General features: G+C 42.8%; 1 protein-coding gene across 1 annotated transcript; it reads right to left on the reverse strand.

Annotated features, from left to right (window-relative positions):
* Positions 1-5957: 5957 nt before the first annotated feature.
* LOC124655881 (histone-lysine N-methyltransferase ATXR7-like) lies at positions 5958-16151 on the reverse strand. Its single transcript, XM_047194710.1, has 19 exons — positions 16128-16151; positions 15551-15717; positions 14571-15018; positions 14358-14480; positions 13383-13673; positions 12937-13281; positions 12522-12830; positions 12156-12435; positions 11009-12076; positions 10524-10933; positions 10317-10439; positions 10151-10231; positions 9520-9573; positions 9295-9446; positions 8837-8879; positions 8326-8436; positions 7256-7531; positions 6494-6572; positions 5958-6409 (listed from the first exon to the last, which is right to left on the reverse strand). Exons 1-15 carry the CDS (start codon positions 16149-16151, stop codon positions 8858-8860), a joined length of 3897 nt encoding a protein of 1298 aa, XP_047050666.1. The 3' UTR covers positions 5958-6409; positions 6494-6572; positions 7256-7531; positions 8326-8436; positions 8837-8857.
* Positions 16152-18689: the final 2538 nt, after the last annotated feature.

Below are 18689 nucleotides of genomic sequence, written 5' to 3' on the forward strand. Positions count from 1 at the left end.
AAAGTGATTTCCAACAGAATCCTTTAGCACGTATTTCTGACTATTTCTCCAAGTGTTTTTGGTGAAGACATAGAACGGTACATTTTGCAGGTAAATAAGAATAGTATTTGCTCCGTCTAGAAATATGTGATTTGGATTTGGGTGTGACTATTTCTCAGCTGAGAATAACTTCGTTCTCAGTCAAATGATATCATTAAATCTTAATTGTAAGTCATGTTGCAACTCATGACTAACCTGAATCACAATGCAAATCAAATGACTTAAGACTTGATTGAGCATAAAACTAGTTCTCAGCTAGATGATAACTAGCAAATCCCTTTGGATTTGTCTTGATTCACATGTATTACACGGAAACACGGATCTAGATAAATCCAAGTCACTTATTTCAAGATAGACGGAGTATTAACCTAGATAAAATCACATAGCAAATATACGAGTTACTTTTAGTTGAACTTGCCGACCTGCCGGATTCGAACCGACCAAAGGAGAGCACGGGGATTTGCTATCCCTGTACTACCACCTACGCTCTTCCGACCGAGCACAAGGACGGTGACAAATAATACTGGTAATAACGACCCAAGTTTTTTTAAAAAAAACTGGCAATCTCTCATTTAGAGCATGGACCATGAAGCCACAAAGTGTGCAGTCGTAGAACAAAACCAAACTAACAGACCCCTAAAGAAGTGTGGCACGACTAAGGTTAGGGTGACAAAAAAAACTGTGGCATGACAGTCCTTTTCCAAAATCGTGGCATGTCATCCCTTCTTAAAACAATTTGTTCTGTAGAAGAACCTAGTCTTCAGAATACAGCCTAAGTTAGAATTACTTGATATAAGTATTTGGAAACAATGGTCTCTACACAAGAACGTCACTTTTGGCATGATGAGAGCTAGTCATATTGGTGTTCACCGAGGGTGCATTTGGATCTTAGGATCGAGAAACAAATGAATGAATAGAAAAACACAGAAACCGCCAGTGTAAAACAAAGGATTGCAAACCAGCAAAAAGGATTAGTTTTTTTTCGAAATGGAGGAAATATCACCCCAACTTCTCATCCAAGGGATGCACACGATTTTTTATTAGATTATTCACAACACCTTACAAGAATAATTACAAAGATCGAATCGAAGCCACCAAAATTAACGATAGCTCGCTAATCCTACATCACCGATGAGGGGGAGGGGGTCAATGAACAGAGCCAACACCCTGACATCACACCAACGCGAATCATAAAAAAACCGAAGGCCTCGACAAGTCGCCCAATGGCGAGCAGGTGGCACAACCGGTCCGGCAGACCCTCGGCGCGTACCATCATACATGCTCCAGAAGTCCTCGCCGCCACTCTCTTCCACATACCAATCTTCAGGAGAGATCAATGCAATGACCTTGCGAGGCATGCCCCCAACGCCATCACGATGCTAGACGACACCACCATCATGCGCACGTCCATCACGCTGCGTCCGTCTCCGAGGCTCCGCTACACCATGCCGCCGAGACCCGCCAACATCGGCGCAGTAGATGGAACACCGCCCCGCCAGATGACTTCCTCCAGGTATCACTTGTTCCGGAACGATGCCCTCAAGAGGGAAAACGACACCAGAGGTGCTGCCATCATTTGATCCGTATCCAGATCTGGGGTTTCCCCCGGAACAAAGAGGTTGAGGTCGGATCTGTAGCAACGATGCCTTCAACAAGGTGATGACGCCCGAGGACGCCACCATCGTCGGCTCCGACCGAATCAGAGCCCGGTTCTCACTAGCCAGACCCCACCCCAACGCTGCAGATCCGCCTGAAGAAGAGTTGATGCCGTCTGCTGCACCACCGATGCGGTGCCGTGGTACCCGACAACACCACGCCCAAGCCCTCCTTGCCGGTCAGCCGCCGCCAACGCCGGCCGCCAAAGCGGTTCGAAGGGGACAAGGGGACGAGAAGGGCCCCCGCCAGCGCCGGTCAGACTTTTCCCGGGAGCGCCCCTTGGCGGTGGCGGAGGAGCTATGAGGCAGGTGGAGGGGGGGCGGTGGCTAGGGTTTCCTCCCCTGCCGCCCGCATGGGGGCGAGAGGGGGTGGGCGTCAAGTTGTATGGACCATCAGAAAAAAAATTAGTAGTTTGGGAAAACACACGGAAAGTGCTTCAATCCTATGCGGAGTCTTGAAAGGAAGTTGTGGTGGGTGTTGAAGTTCCTATAGGATTGAGGTATATGATTCGAATCCGTACGAATTTGGGTAGCACGTTACTTACATCGAAAGACAATCAGTAGGGAAAAAACAACGATTGAAATCCTAGAAAATCCAATGAAACTCCTACAATCCAAGAGAGCCTAAACATCTTCTGATTTGGACATGTCTACTGCACATCTATTTCTAGAGAGACATACTCCAAGCTCTTTTGGGGCCATTATTTCTTTTTCTTTCCTTACAATATATCTTTCTTTCATGAAACGGACCCATCAAGGTAGATCTACTTTCCTAAGCAATGAAACAATTGTAAATGCTTCTAGATGCTACATATACTTCCAGAGGGGCATGGCTAAAGTTTATCACATCCAAAATTCCCCTCGGTAGTTAACTTTTGCTCCGAAAGTCCATACCACACCCTGAAAATTCAGTATTTTCTTTTCTAAAAAAGAATGAGCCAAGTAAAGATAGAATAGGTGGTCCGAGCTAACAGTACAGAGAATCAAAGGCCAGATATCAACAGTGAGATGTGCTCAGTCAAACCTCTCAGCTTTATTTGGCAATCAGACTTTTCTACTTCAGTTGGTGGCGCCTGCGTTTTGCTCATACTTGTAGTAAAGGTGGCCCAAACTACTGTCCTATTTTCTGTTGGTAGCAATGCTTAAAGTTTGGCCCGTGTTTGATTTGCAAAAGACCCAATTGTTTTAGCCAGTTGTTAGAATCGACGAACAATCTTAAATAAGAAAAAGAATGAGGTAATGTGGCAACAAGAAGATAAAATGGGACAAAATACAGCACAAACATAAAAATGGAGGAGAGATAGAGTAAAAACTGAATTTTATTCTAATGAAAAATGAAAGGAAGACCAAAAATAAGAAGGTTGTGTGCTCTTATAGTATATTCCTTGCATCTTAGGACTTCCCTTAGTTTGCTGAATGACATTCCAGGGACGAATAGAATTCCATTAAGCTTTCGAATCAGATGTACACACAATTTGTATAGTTGTGTACATGTGGCAGTGAGCACATGCTAATGTTGAGAGATCCTACATACTACCTCATAATTAGGGTGTAGCATTTGTATTGTACATATCTGTAGTGGCTGAATATCAGCCAAACCAAAGTGTTATATCTCAGCTACTCCGACGACGGGACGACCTACTAACTAGTACTGTGAACTCCCACCTACTAATTACATAATCCTCATATATACAACTTGTGTGCGTGTGAGAGAGATAGAGAGACAGAGACAGAGAGAGGGAGAGACAGCGCTGCTGGGATTGAAATGTTAGATCATAAGACCATGGATATCAACATACTTCTCTACTGCTGAACTATATCCATGGATCAAATCAAGAGTAGTAGTGCTACATTTGCAAATCTGGTTTAGGAGGCAACGGGCATTCAACGCGTGCATAGTAGAGTTTCCGTAGGACATAGAAGGGATGTGGGGGCAGCGAATTGGTCCGCAAGGAATAACCGACGTTTTCCGGACACCAATCGAGGCCCGAAGGTTATTTCCTTGTTCAGGCTGACTATAGTCATTCTCCCTTTGGTTGGATAAATATGCATCAATTAAATCCATCCCGAGGTAGTAGTTATCTTGGAGTTGTAGTTTCCATTAATCTATGTTATGTTTCGCAGTGTCCACTTCTAGCTGTGTTGGTACAACCTGGGTAATGCGTGTATTATGGGTCACCAGGGTGTACTCCAGTTTATGGGTGTGAGAGTTGAAGTTAGAAACGAAGCAAACCTAGGCTGAAGTTCTTCATCTCGCTCGTTGGAAGGTACTCCACCACAGGAGGTGATCAAATATACACAGTAACAACATTAACGGACGAGGAAGTGACTTCCACCCGACTCCTTCATGCCTGACGCCGAGGAAGTTGAGACGACCATCCGCCAACACGGAGTGAAGAATGAACATGAATGAAGCTGTGTTTTGTCCATGGGTGGATGAAGACAAGCCTCCACCGTGTTATGTGGTTTTATGAAGTGACATTGCATCACAAAGAATTGATCCAAGGGTACGCACTTTTCTTTTATGGAATTGTACAGGATATTTGCCTTGCACATTACAAGCAGTTACATACACTCAAGCAAAACAAATACCCACAATACAATCACTTTAAAACCTGTATTTTACAGGAGAAAATTAAACAGAGATTCCGTGAAGCTTTGCATTCCATGCTAGGCAACATTCCTGCCTTGACGTATCTTACATTTGGGTTAAAAGATATTCTCTCCGCTCCAAATTAAGTGTCTCAATTTTATCTAGATATAAATATATCTACACACTAAAATACAAGTACATTAATTTAGGACGGGTAGTACTAGAACAAGAAAAAAAGGATCTAAACTACTCAGCTAAATAAAATAGAACTTCACATTTTGCAGGTAAATAAGAATAGTACTTCCTCCGTCCAGAATAAGTGACTTGGATTTGTCTTGATTCAATGTACGACACAAAAACACGAATCTAGATAAATCTGAGTTGCTTATTTTGGGATGGAGGGAGTATTAACGTAGATAAAAATCACATAGCAAACATACGAGTTACTTCTAGCTTAACTTGCCGACCTGCCGGATTCGAACCGACCAAAGGAGAGCACGGGGATTTGCCATCCCTGTACTACCACCTACGCTCTTCCGCCCGAGCACAAAGCCGGTGACAAACAATACTGGTAATAACGACCCAAGTAAAAAAAAAAATACTGGTAATCTCTCATTTATAACATGTACAATGAAGCCACAAAGTGTGTAGTCGTAGTACAAAACCAAACTAACAGACACCTACAGAAATGTGGCACGACTAAGGTTAGGGTGACAAAAAAAAAAACTGTAGTACGACAGTCCTTTTCCAAAAATCGTGGCATGTCAACCCTTTTTAAAACAATTTGTTCTTTAGAAGAACTTAGTGTTCAGAATACGGCCTAAGCTAGAATTACATGATATAAATATTTGGAAACAATGGTCTCTACACAAGAACGCTCACTTTTGGCATGATGGGTGGTCATATTGGAGTGTAAAACAAAAGACTGCAGACTAGCAAAAAAGGACTAGTCTTTTGGGAAAACACACGGAAAGTTCTTCAATCCTACATGGAGTCTTGAAAGGAAGTTGGGGTGGGTGTTGAAAATCCTATAGGATTGAGGTATATGATTCCAATCCATACGAATTTGGGTAGCACCATTACTTTCGTTGAAAGACAATCAATAGGAAAAAAACTAAAGATTAAAATCCTTAAAAATGCAATGAAATTCCTACAATCCAAAAGAGCCTAAACATCTTCTGATTTTGGTCATGTCTACTGCGCATTTATTTCTAGAGAGACATGCTCCGAGCTCTTTTGGGGCCATTATTATTTTTCTTTATTTGCAATATATCTTGCATTCATGAAACGGGCCCATCAAGGTAGATCTACGTTCCTAAGCAATGTAACAATTGTAAATGCTTCTAGATGCTACATATACTTCCAGAGGGGCATGGTTAAAGTTTACCACAGCCAAAATTCCCCTCGATAGTTAATTTTTGCTCCAAAAGTCCATACCAGACCCTGAAAATTCTATCTTTTCTTTTCTAAAAATGAATGAGCCAAGTAAAGATAGAATAGGTGGTCCGAGCTAACAGTACAGAGAATCAAAGGTCACATAACAACAGTGAGATGCAGAAGGTTGGTGCTCACGTGTGCTCAGTCAAACCTCTCAGCTTTATTTGGCAATCAGACTTTTCTACTTCAGTTGGTGGCTCCTGCGTTTTGCTCATACTTGTAGTAAAGGTGCCCAAACTACTGTCCTATTTTCTGTTGGTAGCAATCCTTAAAGTTTGGCCCGTGTTTGATTTGCAAAAGACCCAATTTTTTGGCATTGCCCGTAACCATTGCCACTTGCTGTGCGTAGGCTTGGCAACCTTGGCAGAAATTTTGGCTATGGTGGTCTTTCGGCACGACCGGCTGGTTAACTCTCGTCCAGTTTAACGTATAAGCTCGCACTACCATTATTTTGGATATATACCAAGCATGTGAATATGTGATGATCAGCGGGGCCCTTCATGACCATGAGCGCTTTTGACTGACTGGTCTTCTGTTTTTGTTCGCTTTTGCAGTGAGATTAGCATGCACACCTGCATCACGGGTTAGGGGCTAGAGAAGTAAACAGGTGAAGGACACACTTACACTGGTGAGGGCAGACGCATACTCATGCCTCTGTCCTGCGAGTAATCAAGCAATCCTGTGGCTGAGACAGAAGGCGGCCCAAATATAAGCATTTCAATTAGGGAAAACCATTGGTGGCTAATACAAGCAAGAGATGAATACATACCTACACTGGTTCGGAATATTTGTGGATCGAGGCATACATGCATGACGCCTCTACATACAAATCCCAGAGATATACGTCCCTGCAACAACACGAGCAGGTCCATGAATAAAAAACTCTCACCAGAATAGAAGGGACAGCTAGGCCCAAAAGCACAATTTGTATAGTGTGATTTTCAAATATAACATGAGTGCAGTTTCGACCCCCAAAAAATTAAGAGTGTAGTGGCACCCCTTGATAAAGGCGGTCCAAACTCTTGTCCATACGAAGAGAATGAGTCGGATGAAAGTATATCCACAGAATCTACAAGCTTCAAGCAACTAAAGACAAGACAAAAAAAAAGTCCAAGTCTGATTCATGCTGCTCCCGGTGCAAAAAAGATGGATGCTGGCCATGTTGGTACAACATCTGTACACAGAAAAGGCATCAGAGGCCCATGAAGCAGGAAAGAAGATTCCCTCTGTCATGCATGAGCAACTGAGAATGCTATATGTCCATACTTCCATGAACGCCAAACATGCACGGGTAGTTCAAGTTGATTAAAACGCCAGGGCAAAGAGCATGATCCTCAGAATATCAAGGAAAAACTTCATTATGTGCCTTTTTGCGTTTTGTCTTTTACAGCTACTTGGATTACTTCTTGCAAATAACCACAATGTAAACTCTATATCTTCAATCGGTCAATGTAATAATAATAAGTGTTGGCATGTACAAGGTTTGATATTCCAATTCTATCCAGATATGAGCAAGCACATTAGTATTAACCTTGTCAACAAGTAACCACTCACTAGCTCCATCCACGGTGATCTGACTTGTCCTCCTGTTCACTTTGATGCCAGAGGAACTGAGGAAGAAAGTTCCCTTTGCAGTCTTCCACAAGGCAGAGGCAACCAATAGCCAGCGATTGTACCCTTACTCTGGATAGTCTGAATTAGTTCATCTAGCCTAAATAAATTGTGTGGTTTGTTCCTCGTCAGAAGGTAAGAAACTGTAATCTCCCAAAACAGCTTGTTCCACGATCCCTTACTTTGGTATGAAATCCTGCCAAGGGACAAAAGGAAGAGAATAAAAGCTCCAAGTCTCCAGCAAGTCTTTGTGAGTTAGAGAAGCAAAAGTAGCTCCAAAGTTGACAACAACGGAGACATAATCTGTGCGCTACTCTAATAGTACTTGGTAGATAATAATATGGAATTATGATGTCATTTATGCTCACTAGGCACTGGTTTTGGTGCTAGATCAGGCTTAAATGTACATGCAAAATAGGTCGGCACACCGGCTATAGGGAAATTAAAAGGCTTCCAAATCATAGACCTAGAAGTTACTACATTCCTACAAAGCTGCTGAAGTCTAAAAGAGCTGATTACATCCACCAAGATCATTATATCAGAAATGTTAGCAAAAAGGCATACTACTCTCCAATCATCCGAATGCATAGCATGTCCACGGCTTCAGTAGAGGGGTTAAGCCAATCTTGAAAAACAGAGATATAAAAATAAAAGGGAGCTGCACCATTGCTAAACCAATCGAATTATTTCTCAATTTCCCTAGAAATTAAGTTTGCTACAGTGATCAGCTGATCATTAATGGTTAATCAACTCTTGAACTGAATTTAACATAAAAGATTATAGAAGACTTGGCAAAACAATTGCTGACTATTGGTGAATGTGTATCTAATTCAGACAAAACAAATGTTAATCAAAGCCTAATAAGATTTTTGACACCAGAAACATATATCGGCACTTTTTTTTGCCCGTACATGCTTTGGAAAAAAAATATTGCGCATGATATTTAAAAGTGAATTGAAGACTTGAGGAGTGCATATGGGATATAGGTACCTGTCGTAATTCTGGGAGTGGTGGTTGTGTTGTCAAACTTCAGTGTAAATGCAGTGATGCCTTGCATCTCAACTTGTACACTTGTATACCAAATTGCATTATAGTTAGCTCCTGCAAAGAGAAGAAATAGTCACGATACACAGAAGTAGCTGATGCAGTTGCATGTGAAGAAACATATATATGCTGTTTAAGTTCGACAGAATTTTAGACCCCTGAAAATCAAATATTCAGGTAGCCCAACGATAATCTTCACACGCAAATTTCAAGCTCACAATAAGGCAAAGGCAATGATTCGCCACTCTTAAAATGTCCACCGATGATATGCTAGTACAATTTTCTGTTGCAATTGAGGAATACCATAAGGTCACTCTTTGGGGTGGCATATCATCAACTTTAAGATTTTCACCAATAAGAATGATAGCTAAAACAGAGGATAAGGAATAATCTACAAGCTAATTTCCGAGCCGTCCATTGCAGATATTTGCAACTGTAGGAGTAAAAGAGAAATAACCTTGGTTATCGCCTTGACTTCTTAGTTCATTGATCCACGGCACCTAAACAGCAAGTAAATAGTTAGAGGGAGACTGCAGGAGTAAAAGAGAAATAACCTCAAAAAGCACAAAACACAAAACAGCTAACAACATATATAACGTATTAAGATAAAACAGAACTACGCAGTAGCATAAATATTGTATCCAATTCCAATGAATACAAACATGAAATTAATACAGGTGGTAGTCTAGCACACTTGAATATGTGCCATGGTGGAGTTAAGTACAAACAACGGTAGCAGCTATCAACAGTTTGGTGACAATTCTTCCTGTGCAATAACTTCCTTGGCATTTGAGTATCAATGTATAGGAGGGCGAAGGGATAATCAGTAGACAAACATATAAAATGCATTAACTTCCATGGAATAAGCATCAATTAACAAAAACAGAAGAACTCCTGCAACCTCTAAATGATTACCTTTGGGAACCACAGTGGCATGGTATCTTCTTTTCCTCCAAGGGAAATTTGTAATTGTAAGTCAATTCTTCACCAGCGTATATACGCCTCTTTGCATAAATGAAAATCTTCTTCTGGCCCTCCACAGTAATTACTTTTGTATAACAATTCGGCTGGCATGGAAATTATGAGATACTTAGTATGTTGAAGGAATCCCGACTGAATGTTTAATGTTAAGCAGCTTACCTCACATGAGTGATTGATAAATCTTGCTAAACCCCCACGCTTAGTAGCATCAACCTGTGCAAATTAAGAAAATGTGGAGCCAGTGAACAGAGTTGCACAAGGTGCAGTGACAAAAATTGAAGATAAAGCATGATGTTAATCACAGGTTTGAGACTGCAGAGCAGCACAAGGACCTCAGTCGGTTAAAAGATGGTATTTGTGCTTCCGATAACTATTCTCACATAGCTAAATAACATTTTGTACTGCTTCAACAATACCAAACTATTGTCTAGGAAGCGAATATCGAACATAAAGATATGGATGCAGCACACCTTTTTAGATAAAAGCAGAAAGGAATAATCTTTCCTACCACATAATCATCGTCCAAGCGAAAAAGGTGCAGTGACAAAAATTGAAGATAAAGCATGATGTTAATCACAGGTTTGAGACTGCAAAGCAGCACAAGGACCTCAGTCGATTAAAAGATGGCATTTGTGCTTTTCATAACTATTCTCACATAGCTAAATAACTTTTTGTACTGCTTCAACAATACCAAACTACTATTGTCTAAGAAGCAAATATCGAACATAAAGATATGGATGCAGCACACCATTTTAGATAAAAGCGGAAAGGAATAATCTTTTACACCTACCACATAATCATCGTCCAAGCGAAAAAGGTAGCTGCTTCCAATTCCACTCTTCTCATATTGAGCCTCACGTATGTCCGAGACCTGTATGGTGCAGATATATCTAAAATTCATAAGAAAAAACAAGTACATCGATGATGCTAACATTGATTCAATACAAAAATATTACCGGCCGACGAATCAGTTCACCAACATATTCAATAACAAAATCTTCTGCATCAATCGACTCAAGGGCCACCAGACCCCATTCATGGATCTTGCTCCTTTGAAAACGTAACCGCTTCTTCCTTGCCTGTATGCCAAGGTAGCCAGTGGTCACTCAGCCTCATAGCAAGAGAAACTTGTGTACAACTGTACATGCAACAATTTATTTTACCTTCGATTGGGTAATTTTAAGCAGCTCGGCCCCTTCAGAAGCAGCTAACAAGTTCCGTAACTTAACCCGATTTGTTCGCGCAGATGTACCTTTGACTTGTGGACTTTTCCACACGTTATTAGCTGAAGTTGAAAGAATACTCCGAACACGATACCCTCTCACACGAGTCCTTTCTGATGGAGTGGCGTTTCGTGCCCAATTACGCCACTCCCATCCACTGGTGGAAGCTCTTGCACAGCCATCTGACACTGGACATAAAATCAATGGCTTCGCCTTTTGACTGGAGTCAGTAGACATGTTCTTGGGCTTCCTTTTCTTTGCAAGCTTGGTGGGCATACTTTCGTTCTCATTCTCAATAGGAACCTTACTATCAACCAGATGACTCCTAGTAAGATGAGAAGTCCTTTGTCCTGGAAAAGAAAGATGTATGTGTTACATATATGCAAATGTACATGAGAAGAAGAAAATAGAATCAGAATACTTACTCTTTGGCACATCATTGGAAAGCCGCTTCAAGTCTTGTTCGATATTTGAAGTGTGCACATCACTGGAAAGCCGCTTCAAGTCTTGTTCGATACTCAAAGTATGCACATCACTGGAAAGCCGCTTCAAGTCTTGTTCGACATTCAAAGTATGGACATCATTATCAAGAGTTTTGGCATGACTCTTGGGGAGCTTTTTCGACTTCCCAGCCTTCAAAGTGTGTACGTCACCGGAAAGCCGCTTCAAGTCCTGTTTGATATTCAAAGTGTGTATGTCATTATCAAGAGCTTTGGCGTGACTCTTCGAGAGCTTTTTCGACTTCCCAGCCTTCAAAGTGTGTACGTCACTGGCAAACCGCTTCAAGTCTTGATCGACATTCAAAGTGTGCACGTCATTATCAAGAACTTTGGCATGACTCTTCGAGAGCTTTTTCAACTTCCCACCCTTCAAAGTGTGTACGTCACCGGAAAGCCGCTTAAAGTCTTGTTTGATATTCAAAGTGTGCACGTCATTATCAAGAGTTTTGGCTGGACTCTTGGAGAGCTTTTTCGACTTCCCAGCCTTCTTTGTTACCTGGACATTTTTAAGATGAACCCTGCGGTCAACAAGCTCAGATAGAGGCTTGGAAAGCTGCTCATCCATTGGATTTTCCAATGGTTTTTTGGATGGCACTGCTTCACAGCTGCTCCTTAACTTTCTCTTCCTGTAGTATGCATATTCCTTTGGTCTCAATGATTCATCAATGTTTCTAGACACAACATTCCGCTTGGTATACCATGAATCAAAGCACTTGCTAATAGCATCTGATACGAGAGATGCCCACTCTTTCACGACATTCTCATGCAGTGTTTGCCGGCAGACCGCCAAGGTAATATATCTAGAAATTACAGGCATAGAGTTCACTGATTTTGGAGGTCGATATTTGTTTTTGTCCATAACCACCACAGAAGGTAAGCCCATCTCCATTCCAGGAGGCACCTCATCAAAACTTTCATCCAATTCAGCTGTCTCTGATACATCAAGCTTTTCAAATATACTAGCATAAGATGCTGAAGGGCATTGATGTTCCACTGCATCCAAATTAAGTGGGTCAAAATAATGTAATCAAGCTCAGGTAAGAGAAAATACAACATAAGAATGATCATTTACCATGAGAAGTGAGCATTTTATCTGTTTCCGCCTCAGCAACACATGACATCTCATCCGTGGTAATGTCTGCAGGACTGGGTACAGCATCTGTAACCATTGCAGCAGTAACCAATACTTCATCTAGAGCCATTACAGACGGACTGCTTATTGCATCTGTAGCCATTTTAGCAGCATCCAACAATTTATCTAGAGCCATTTCAGGAGGAATTGGTGTTTCATGAATGTCCATTCCAGTAGAACTAGGAGAATCCGGTGCATGAACAGGGGTACGAATTAGTTCCTGCAATACACATGGCGCCGACATGAACCAACTAAACTTAAAAATTTCAGTAGTTATAAGAGTTTTTTTTATAATTGTTATCTTACTTGATCGGTGATATCTTCAAGCCCAAGGCATAACCAGTTTGTAATCTCTTCTGCAATAACCTCCCTGAAATGATGAAACAAAGTTTCCTTTGCTGACACGTATAGCTCATTCGCCAGCATTAACTGGACTCCCGATGAGGGGTCAAAATATATAGTGGAACATGATTCAGGCTTCCGCCTAATTTTTTCCTCGCAGGAGTCAATGTCTAACAAAGGTCGAGAGAGGGAGCTCTCAACACACTCCAAACTTGGCCCAAATCCAGGTGGGAAATCCATGTCACACTCAAGAGCCTCTGAATCACATATTGCCTGCAAGGCACAGAAAGCGTCAGCTATCATATATGACAAAAGAAAGGTATAAACACCAAATACACCCCTTCCAAGAAATAAATACAGTGAGTATCAGTGGAAAAACCTTCGGTTCATCAGCTTCTTTCATGTTTCTGTTATCTGATGAGGCACCAGGAACAATTGTACAGGGAAGACTCGATAGGCGATTTCTCTTAAGCCATTCACCACAGTAGTCCATAACAGGATCATAAAGTATCCCGTCCCAGAAATTCTTCATGGATTCATAATAAATAGTTTGCCAGACAGCTGATAATATATCAGCAAATTTGGCATGCACTGCAACTGATTGAATAGCCACGGAAGAAGTTGCTTGTATTGTATTGTACGAGTTTTCTTTTCTGTGAATAGTAGATCGTGTATCAACCTTGCCCTTCAACGCTGAAGCCTTCTTGCTGCTCACATTGGCAGGCTGCAAATGTCATAAACATGCAGGAGAGGTGGTGAAAAACTGAAAAGGCGTCATAATAAGAAGTGCTCTTGTTAGAAAACTTTGCGCCAAATAAAACACACCTTAACAGCTTTGGTCTTCAATTTTGCAGCTAGTTGCTTCTCAGTTTTCCTACAAGCAATAATTTCTGGAAGCACAGAGCTGAATATTTCATCAATTAGAGCCTTACGGGCTGATTTCATTATACCGGCATGGAGCTGATTGCCAATATCATCGACTATGTCACCCATTACAGCACTAAATGACCCCGAACCATTCTCTGTAGCTTCTGGATGCTCCGTGTGACCACCACTCCACCAATCAACTAGTGAGACAAGTGTAAATGGACCAAATTTGCTTTCAACATGATAAACCTATAATAAGAACATGTATTATTCAGATTGTGGACTAATAAGAATAAAGAAAGTAAATCACAGATATACATGCACTGCAGTTGAGGGAGATCTGCAAGTATTACAGTATACAGAATATAGAAGCACAACACATTCCTTTGTTGTTTAACTTGATCCTTGAGAAAACAAGGAAATATAGCAGATAGAAATTCCACCAGAACTATATCTTATTTTGTTTCATAGAAGTTTAGTTAATTTAGTACACAGAAAATAGCCTATATGATACGAATTTGTTGTTCAACTTCACTAACTTAACCAATTATTTGTCTTTTAGAAGACGGGAAGAGAAATGCAAAAAAAAAAAAATGTATCGAATGTTCCTCACCATGACATGACGCTGTCTAACAAATGAGGGCAGGGGCATTCAAGCCAACAATACAACAAATTTCAAGAGGTCTTTACAAAACCAGCATCTAAAAAAGATAGTGTATGTATCAGACTGATACTGTAGAGCTATTCGCTAGTTATGACCAAATAATAGAATTGCCTTGTAACTAATGCAGATCTTCCATTACCTAACTTCAATGGAAACATTGCTGGGAAACAGGAATGACATTGTCGCTGGAGTGGATAACACATTTATTTACCAACATAAAGCAAGAGGATGGGATTTATAAGACATATTGATTGCTAATTTATTTTTACCATTGAGAGATCCTGTAGATAGCTACTATGATGCCAATAAGAAAGTTCAGCAAGAGAATGAGGCCCATGGCGGGAGCCTTCTGCATCCTCGAACATCCAGCATGGTTCATCACTTGAAATAACCTAGTGAGAAAACAGAAAAGGCACAAATCAGGAAGGTAGACAAGGGGCTGGACGATGTGCAAGAGATATGGTTAGAGATGCATGACATACATCCCGGAGCGCCATTTTATCAGTAGGAGCGACTGAATTATTCTCCTTTGATTCATTCAGCGTGGAGACCGCAGCAGCAGAATTCCATTGCGAAAGGAACTGCTCCAGAAGACTCAAGGGCACAGGATTGACCATCTTCCCACCAACAAGAGCATAAATAGCAAGGTCTTGAGGCAAGAAACCAGTGGATAGCCCCTCGTAGAGCTGCTTCGGCGCGTAAGGCCCGCACATGTGCCCATGCTCATTCATATACATGCATCCTTCCAGGGGCTGATGCTGCGGGTATGCAATGTACCCATTTTGACCATTAGAATACTCCACCCCAGTCTGCGGGTAGATCCCACCGCCGTTATCGACGGAAGAAACATTCTCCTGCACTGCGACAAACGGGGCTGAGCTTTGCGGTTGATCGCCACTGCAGGAAGCAATCTGCCGCTCCTCCGAACACCTGATCAATCGTGTGGGCAGAATCGAGAATCAGCTCCAACTTAAGTGGAAAAAAAAAGGAAAGAGTGAATTCCACTTTTTACCCTTTAGTTATGCATTTGTGACACAGATTACCCCATTTAGTAGAACGTTTAGCAAAATATAACATTCAGGAGACCTTGAAGACATTTTAACCTCAGTTTCGCGTTTTGCTCGTTATTGTTAGATGGAACATGCATGATACGTCGGTATGACGTGACAAAATATTTAAATATCGGAGGGCGTCATCGAGGATCATGTCCAGAATTCTTTTATACATACGTTCCATTCCTCGTCACCGTTTTGGTATTTTTGGATCCCGGCCATCACCTGACACCTTACCCAATGAATACGCACCAAATTCAGGGTCCAAAACTTGTAAAAAGGGTAATCTACGCGGTTTTTTATTCGACTGGGTAATTAGTGTCACAAATGCCAAAATATAGGACAAAAGGTGGAATTCACTCAAAAGAAAATAATAAACAGACAGAGATAGATAGACGAAGGTTTGTTACCCGGCAACCAAGTTCTCCCGCGGATCATCGCAGGTCGACACGGAACAACCGAGCGGCTCCCCGTGCGGCAGCTCCTCCTCTGACAACAGCTTCGCACGCTTCCTTCTGGGGAAAGGGCTGGCGCTGCGGAAGCTGGACGGCTCCGCTGCTGGCTCAACGTCCACCCCCTGATCATCACAAGTTAGATGCATAAGCGTCAGGTACACTGATTGCGTAACAACAGGTTTCTCAGGCTAGGAACGAAAAACCGCCCCCCAATCCATTCCACGCAACGGAATTCAACTGTCTACGGATGGTCGCTCTGTGAATTCACCCCTATCTCAGCTACGGAAAGAGTCAGTCGTGCAATTCGATCGTTGCTTCGCCCCCACGCTACCAACCCCACCCAAAGGCCAAAATCACTCTGCAAGACCGCAACCCAACACGCCGCGCGCGCGGGACGAAATAGGCGGAATTCCTTCCGGTGCGTCGGCAGGTAGATCCCCCGATGTGGGAGGCGGCCTCGCGCGCGGCGACGTGGACGCGGGCGCGTGGGCCGGCGAGGTGGATCTGGAGACGGGGGGGAGAGGGAGCTCACCGGATCGGGGCGCGCGTGCGGCATGGCTCGCGGGCGAGTTGGAGGCGGTCAGGTCGCCTCCGCGGGTCCGCCGGCGGCGGCGGGTAGGGTTCGCGGGCGGGGGAAGAGAGGGGCGACGAACCGGTGTGGGTCGGGGGGTGGTTGGGTTGGAGTCCGCGACGAGAGGAGAGAGAGAGACGAGACGACGGGGAAGCGTTTGGACAGCTGGACCAGTCCGAGCATCAGAAAACCAATTTACTCCCGGTTTTTTCTCGGTTACAGCGATTACTGTTTTTAAATTTTTATTCAAGTTGCTCAGTTATCATGATTTAGCCTGGCCATAGTGCAAAGTATCATAAAGTGGTATCATTCATATGATACAAGTCTATGATACTAATGGTTAATATCATCTAGTACTATCATAATCTCATGATATTTAATTATATGTCGAATCTCAATGCAATTGTGTGTATATGATGTATTTGACATTAAATTTTCTAGTTTCACGTGCTATGATACAGTATCATATTATGATACCACTAGTATATCTGTTCTCATTAATTATAGCGCCACATCAGATTTTTACCAAGATGGCATGCATGATACTCTTAGACCATTCATTATATGTGTAAAAAGCGATTCATCTTGGCTTTGGAACCGGTTACATACATAGCAGAGCATCGACTCATCCCGTCTGACAAGAAAAGCGACTCAAGTTCTTGGTTTGATTCATTGCAATTAAACAATGGTATTTGTAACGTTATGAGCATGCATGGCCAGAAAATGTCAGGTCCGTCCAAGCCAAAAGATTAGAAAGGGAGTAAAAGAACCTTACTTTATCTAAACTGGACCCCATTGCTAGACTTTGGTGCGGTTCTACACATAGTTGGAATTGGAGATCGATTCAAACTCTGACAACTTTTCAGAATGAATCGGCACCACATAGTACATGGCCTTATGATACTAGCAGCCTTAGCTATAGTAGTACATACAGGTCATCAGGTTATGGTGATTAACACATCCAAGATCACACAAAACGCGTGAAGCAGGAGCATGGGGAAGAAGCAAAGATAGCATGGACGTTGCCATTTAGATTCTATAGCAGTGGAGGTGCCTATGATGAGTTATTGGTCATCCCCTTGTTCGCAAAACACAACTATAGAATGTGTTGGATTATTAGGCAATTTCCGTGTGAGTTTAATTACCGAAAGCAAGATTACAGATGCACAAGCATACTTAATCACACACATCAAACTAAGCACATGCATCAGATCTGAACATGGAACAAGTAGCAGTGCAAGGTAGGAGAGGAAAAGCACGTACATCGTGACCGGGAAGGTCGCACCAGCACCACCACCACGATGGGAGTTGTTGATGTCGCCCATGGTGTAGTCGGGGCCGTCGATGAAGCAGTCGAATCGGCGATGAAGAAGACGAACAGCAGCGAGCAGTCGCGCCGAGACGCTCCCCAAAAACCTTATCGCCCGTCTCCCGGTGCAGGATCTCAACGGACGGGGTTTCGGAGGTCTGCTCTCCCGGACGGTTGTGCATGCAGTCGCCGGGATGAGAAAGACTAGAGAGTAGCGCAGCAAAAGGAACTTCGCGAGAGAGACGAACTAGAGAGTTCTGAGAACTGTATATTTCTCTAGATCCGATCTGTCTCCTTGAATAGCCTGGGAAGCCGACCCGACCGCGTTGCCACGCGTGGGAAGCCAGGGATACGCGGGGCGAGCATGCACATGCAGGCCAACACGTACCCAACTCAGTTGGTGCACCAAGCAAAAATTTAAGCTTCCTTGAGTGTGTCTCGAACTCGAACTCGAGTCACGAAACGCGACGTGCGTGCGTGACAAGGCGAGGCGGGGCAGGCGGAGGAGGAAGAGTGCGCGAGGGCTCCTTCTATTCTCACTCACTTGGAATGACTAGAACAGCTGCCCTTATATACCACTCCAACTCTCTCCCAACTAATAATGTGGGACTAAACTTTGTCCCCCAAGGCTGTCCCAAGATGCCAACATGATGGGCCTTGAGATTTCAGGAATTGTAGACTATATGGGCTGCCTTACTGGGCTACAGCCCATCTACATTCAACAATCCCCCACCAGATTCATATGCACATCAGATGACACATTAGTTCCGTTCACCTGTTTAATATACCTGCACTTCGGTGGAGACTGTTAAGTTGAACTTCCACTTAGGCAAGGTGCTACGCTTGACTACAACTGAACAATGGACTATGCCTTGAATTGTCAGTCTTTGTGCAGCAAGTTTCGCTCAATGCCGGCACGGTACTAGGCTACCATAACCTTCCCCTCGGGTGGAGCTTATAAGTCATACTCCTCGGCCCTTCATGAGCTTACTAGAGATTCACCCAAATCTCCCACACTATGACCAGTAGTGTCACTCCTATAGGTGTGTTCTTCAAAAGATCGCCCTGTAGGACAGCGTCTTCGCTCATCAAGAGCCGCTCAGAACACATTAAGACATTGTCAACCTGCCTTACAGTAGCTATGAGAGTTTGTTTTCTCAGGTCCTAGTTCACGGAATTTCCGATCACATAGGTTGGGTTACCCACTCGGCAAC

This window comes from Lolium rigidum, chromosome 5 (assembly GCF_022539505.1).
Source record: "Lolium rigidum isolate FL_2022 chromosome 5, APGP_CSIRO_Lrig_0.1, whole genome shotgun sequence".
Classification (NCBI taxonomy): Eukaryota; Viridiplantae; Streptophyta; class Magnoliopsida; order Poales; family Poaceae; genus Lolium; species Lolium rigidum.

Coding starts and splice junctions, on each gene's coding strand:
- LOC124655881 (XM_047194710.1), bottom strand. CDS start 16,151: ATGCCGCACGCGCGCCCCGATCCG. Junction 13,674..14,357: donor ATCTACAGGATCTCTCAATG/GTAAAAATAAAT, acceptor TTCTTATTATAG/GTTTATCATGTTGAAAGCAA. Junction 10,934..11,008: donor TTCCAATGATGTGCCAAAGA/GTAAGTATTCTG, acceptor TTTCTTTTCCAG/GACAAAGGACTTCTCATCTT.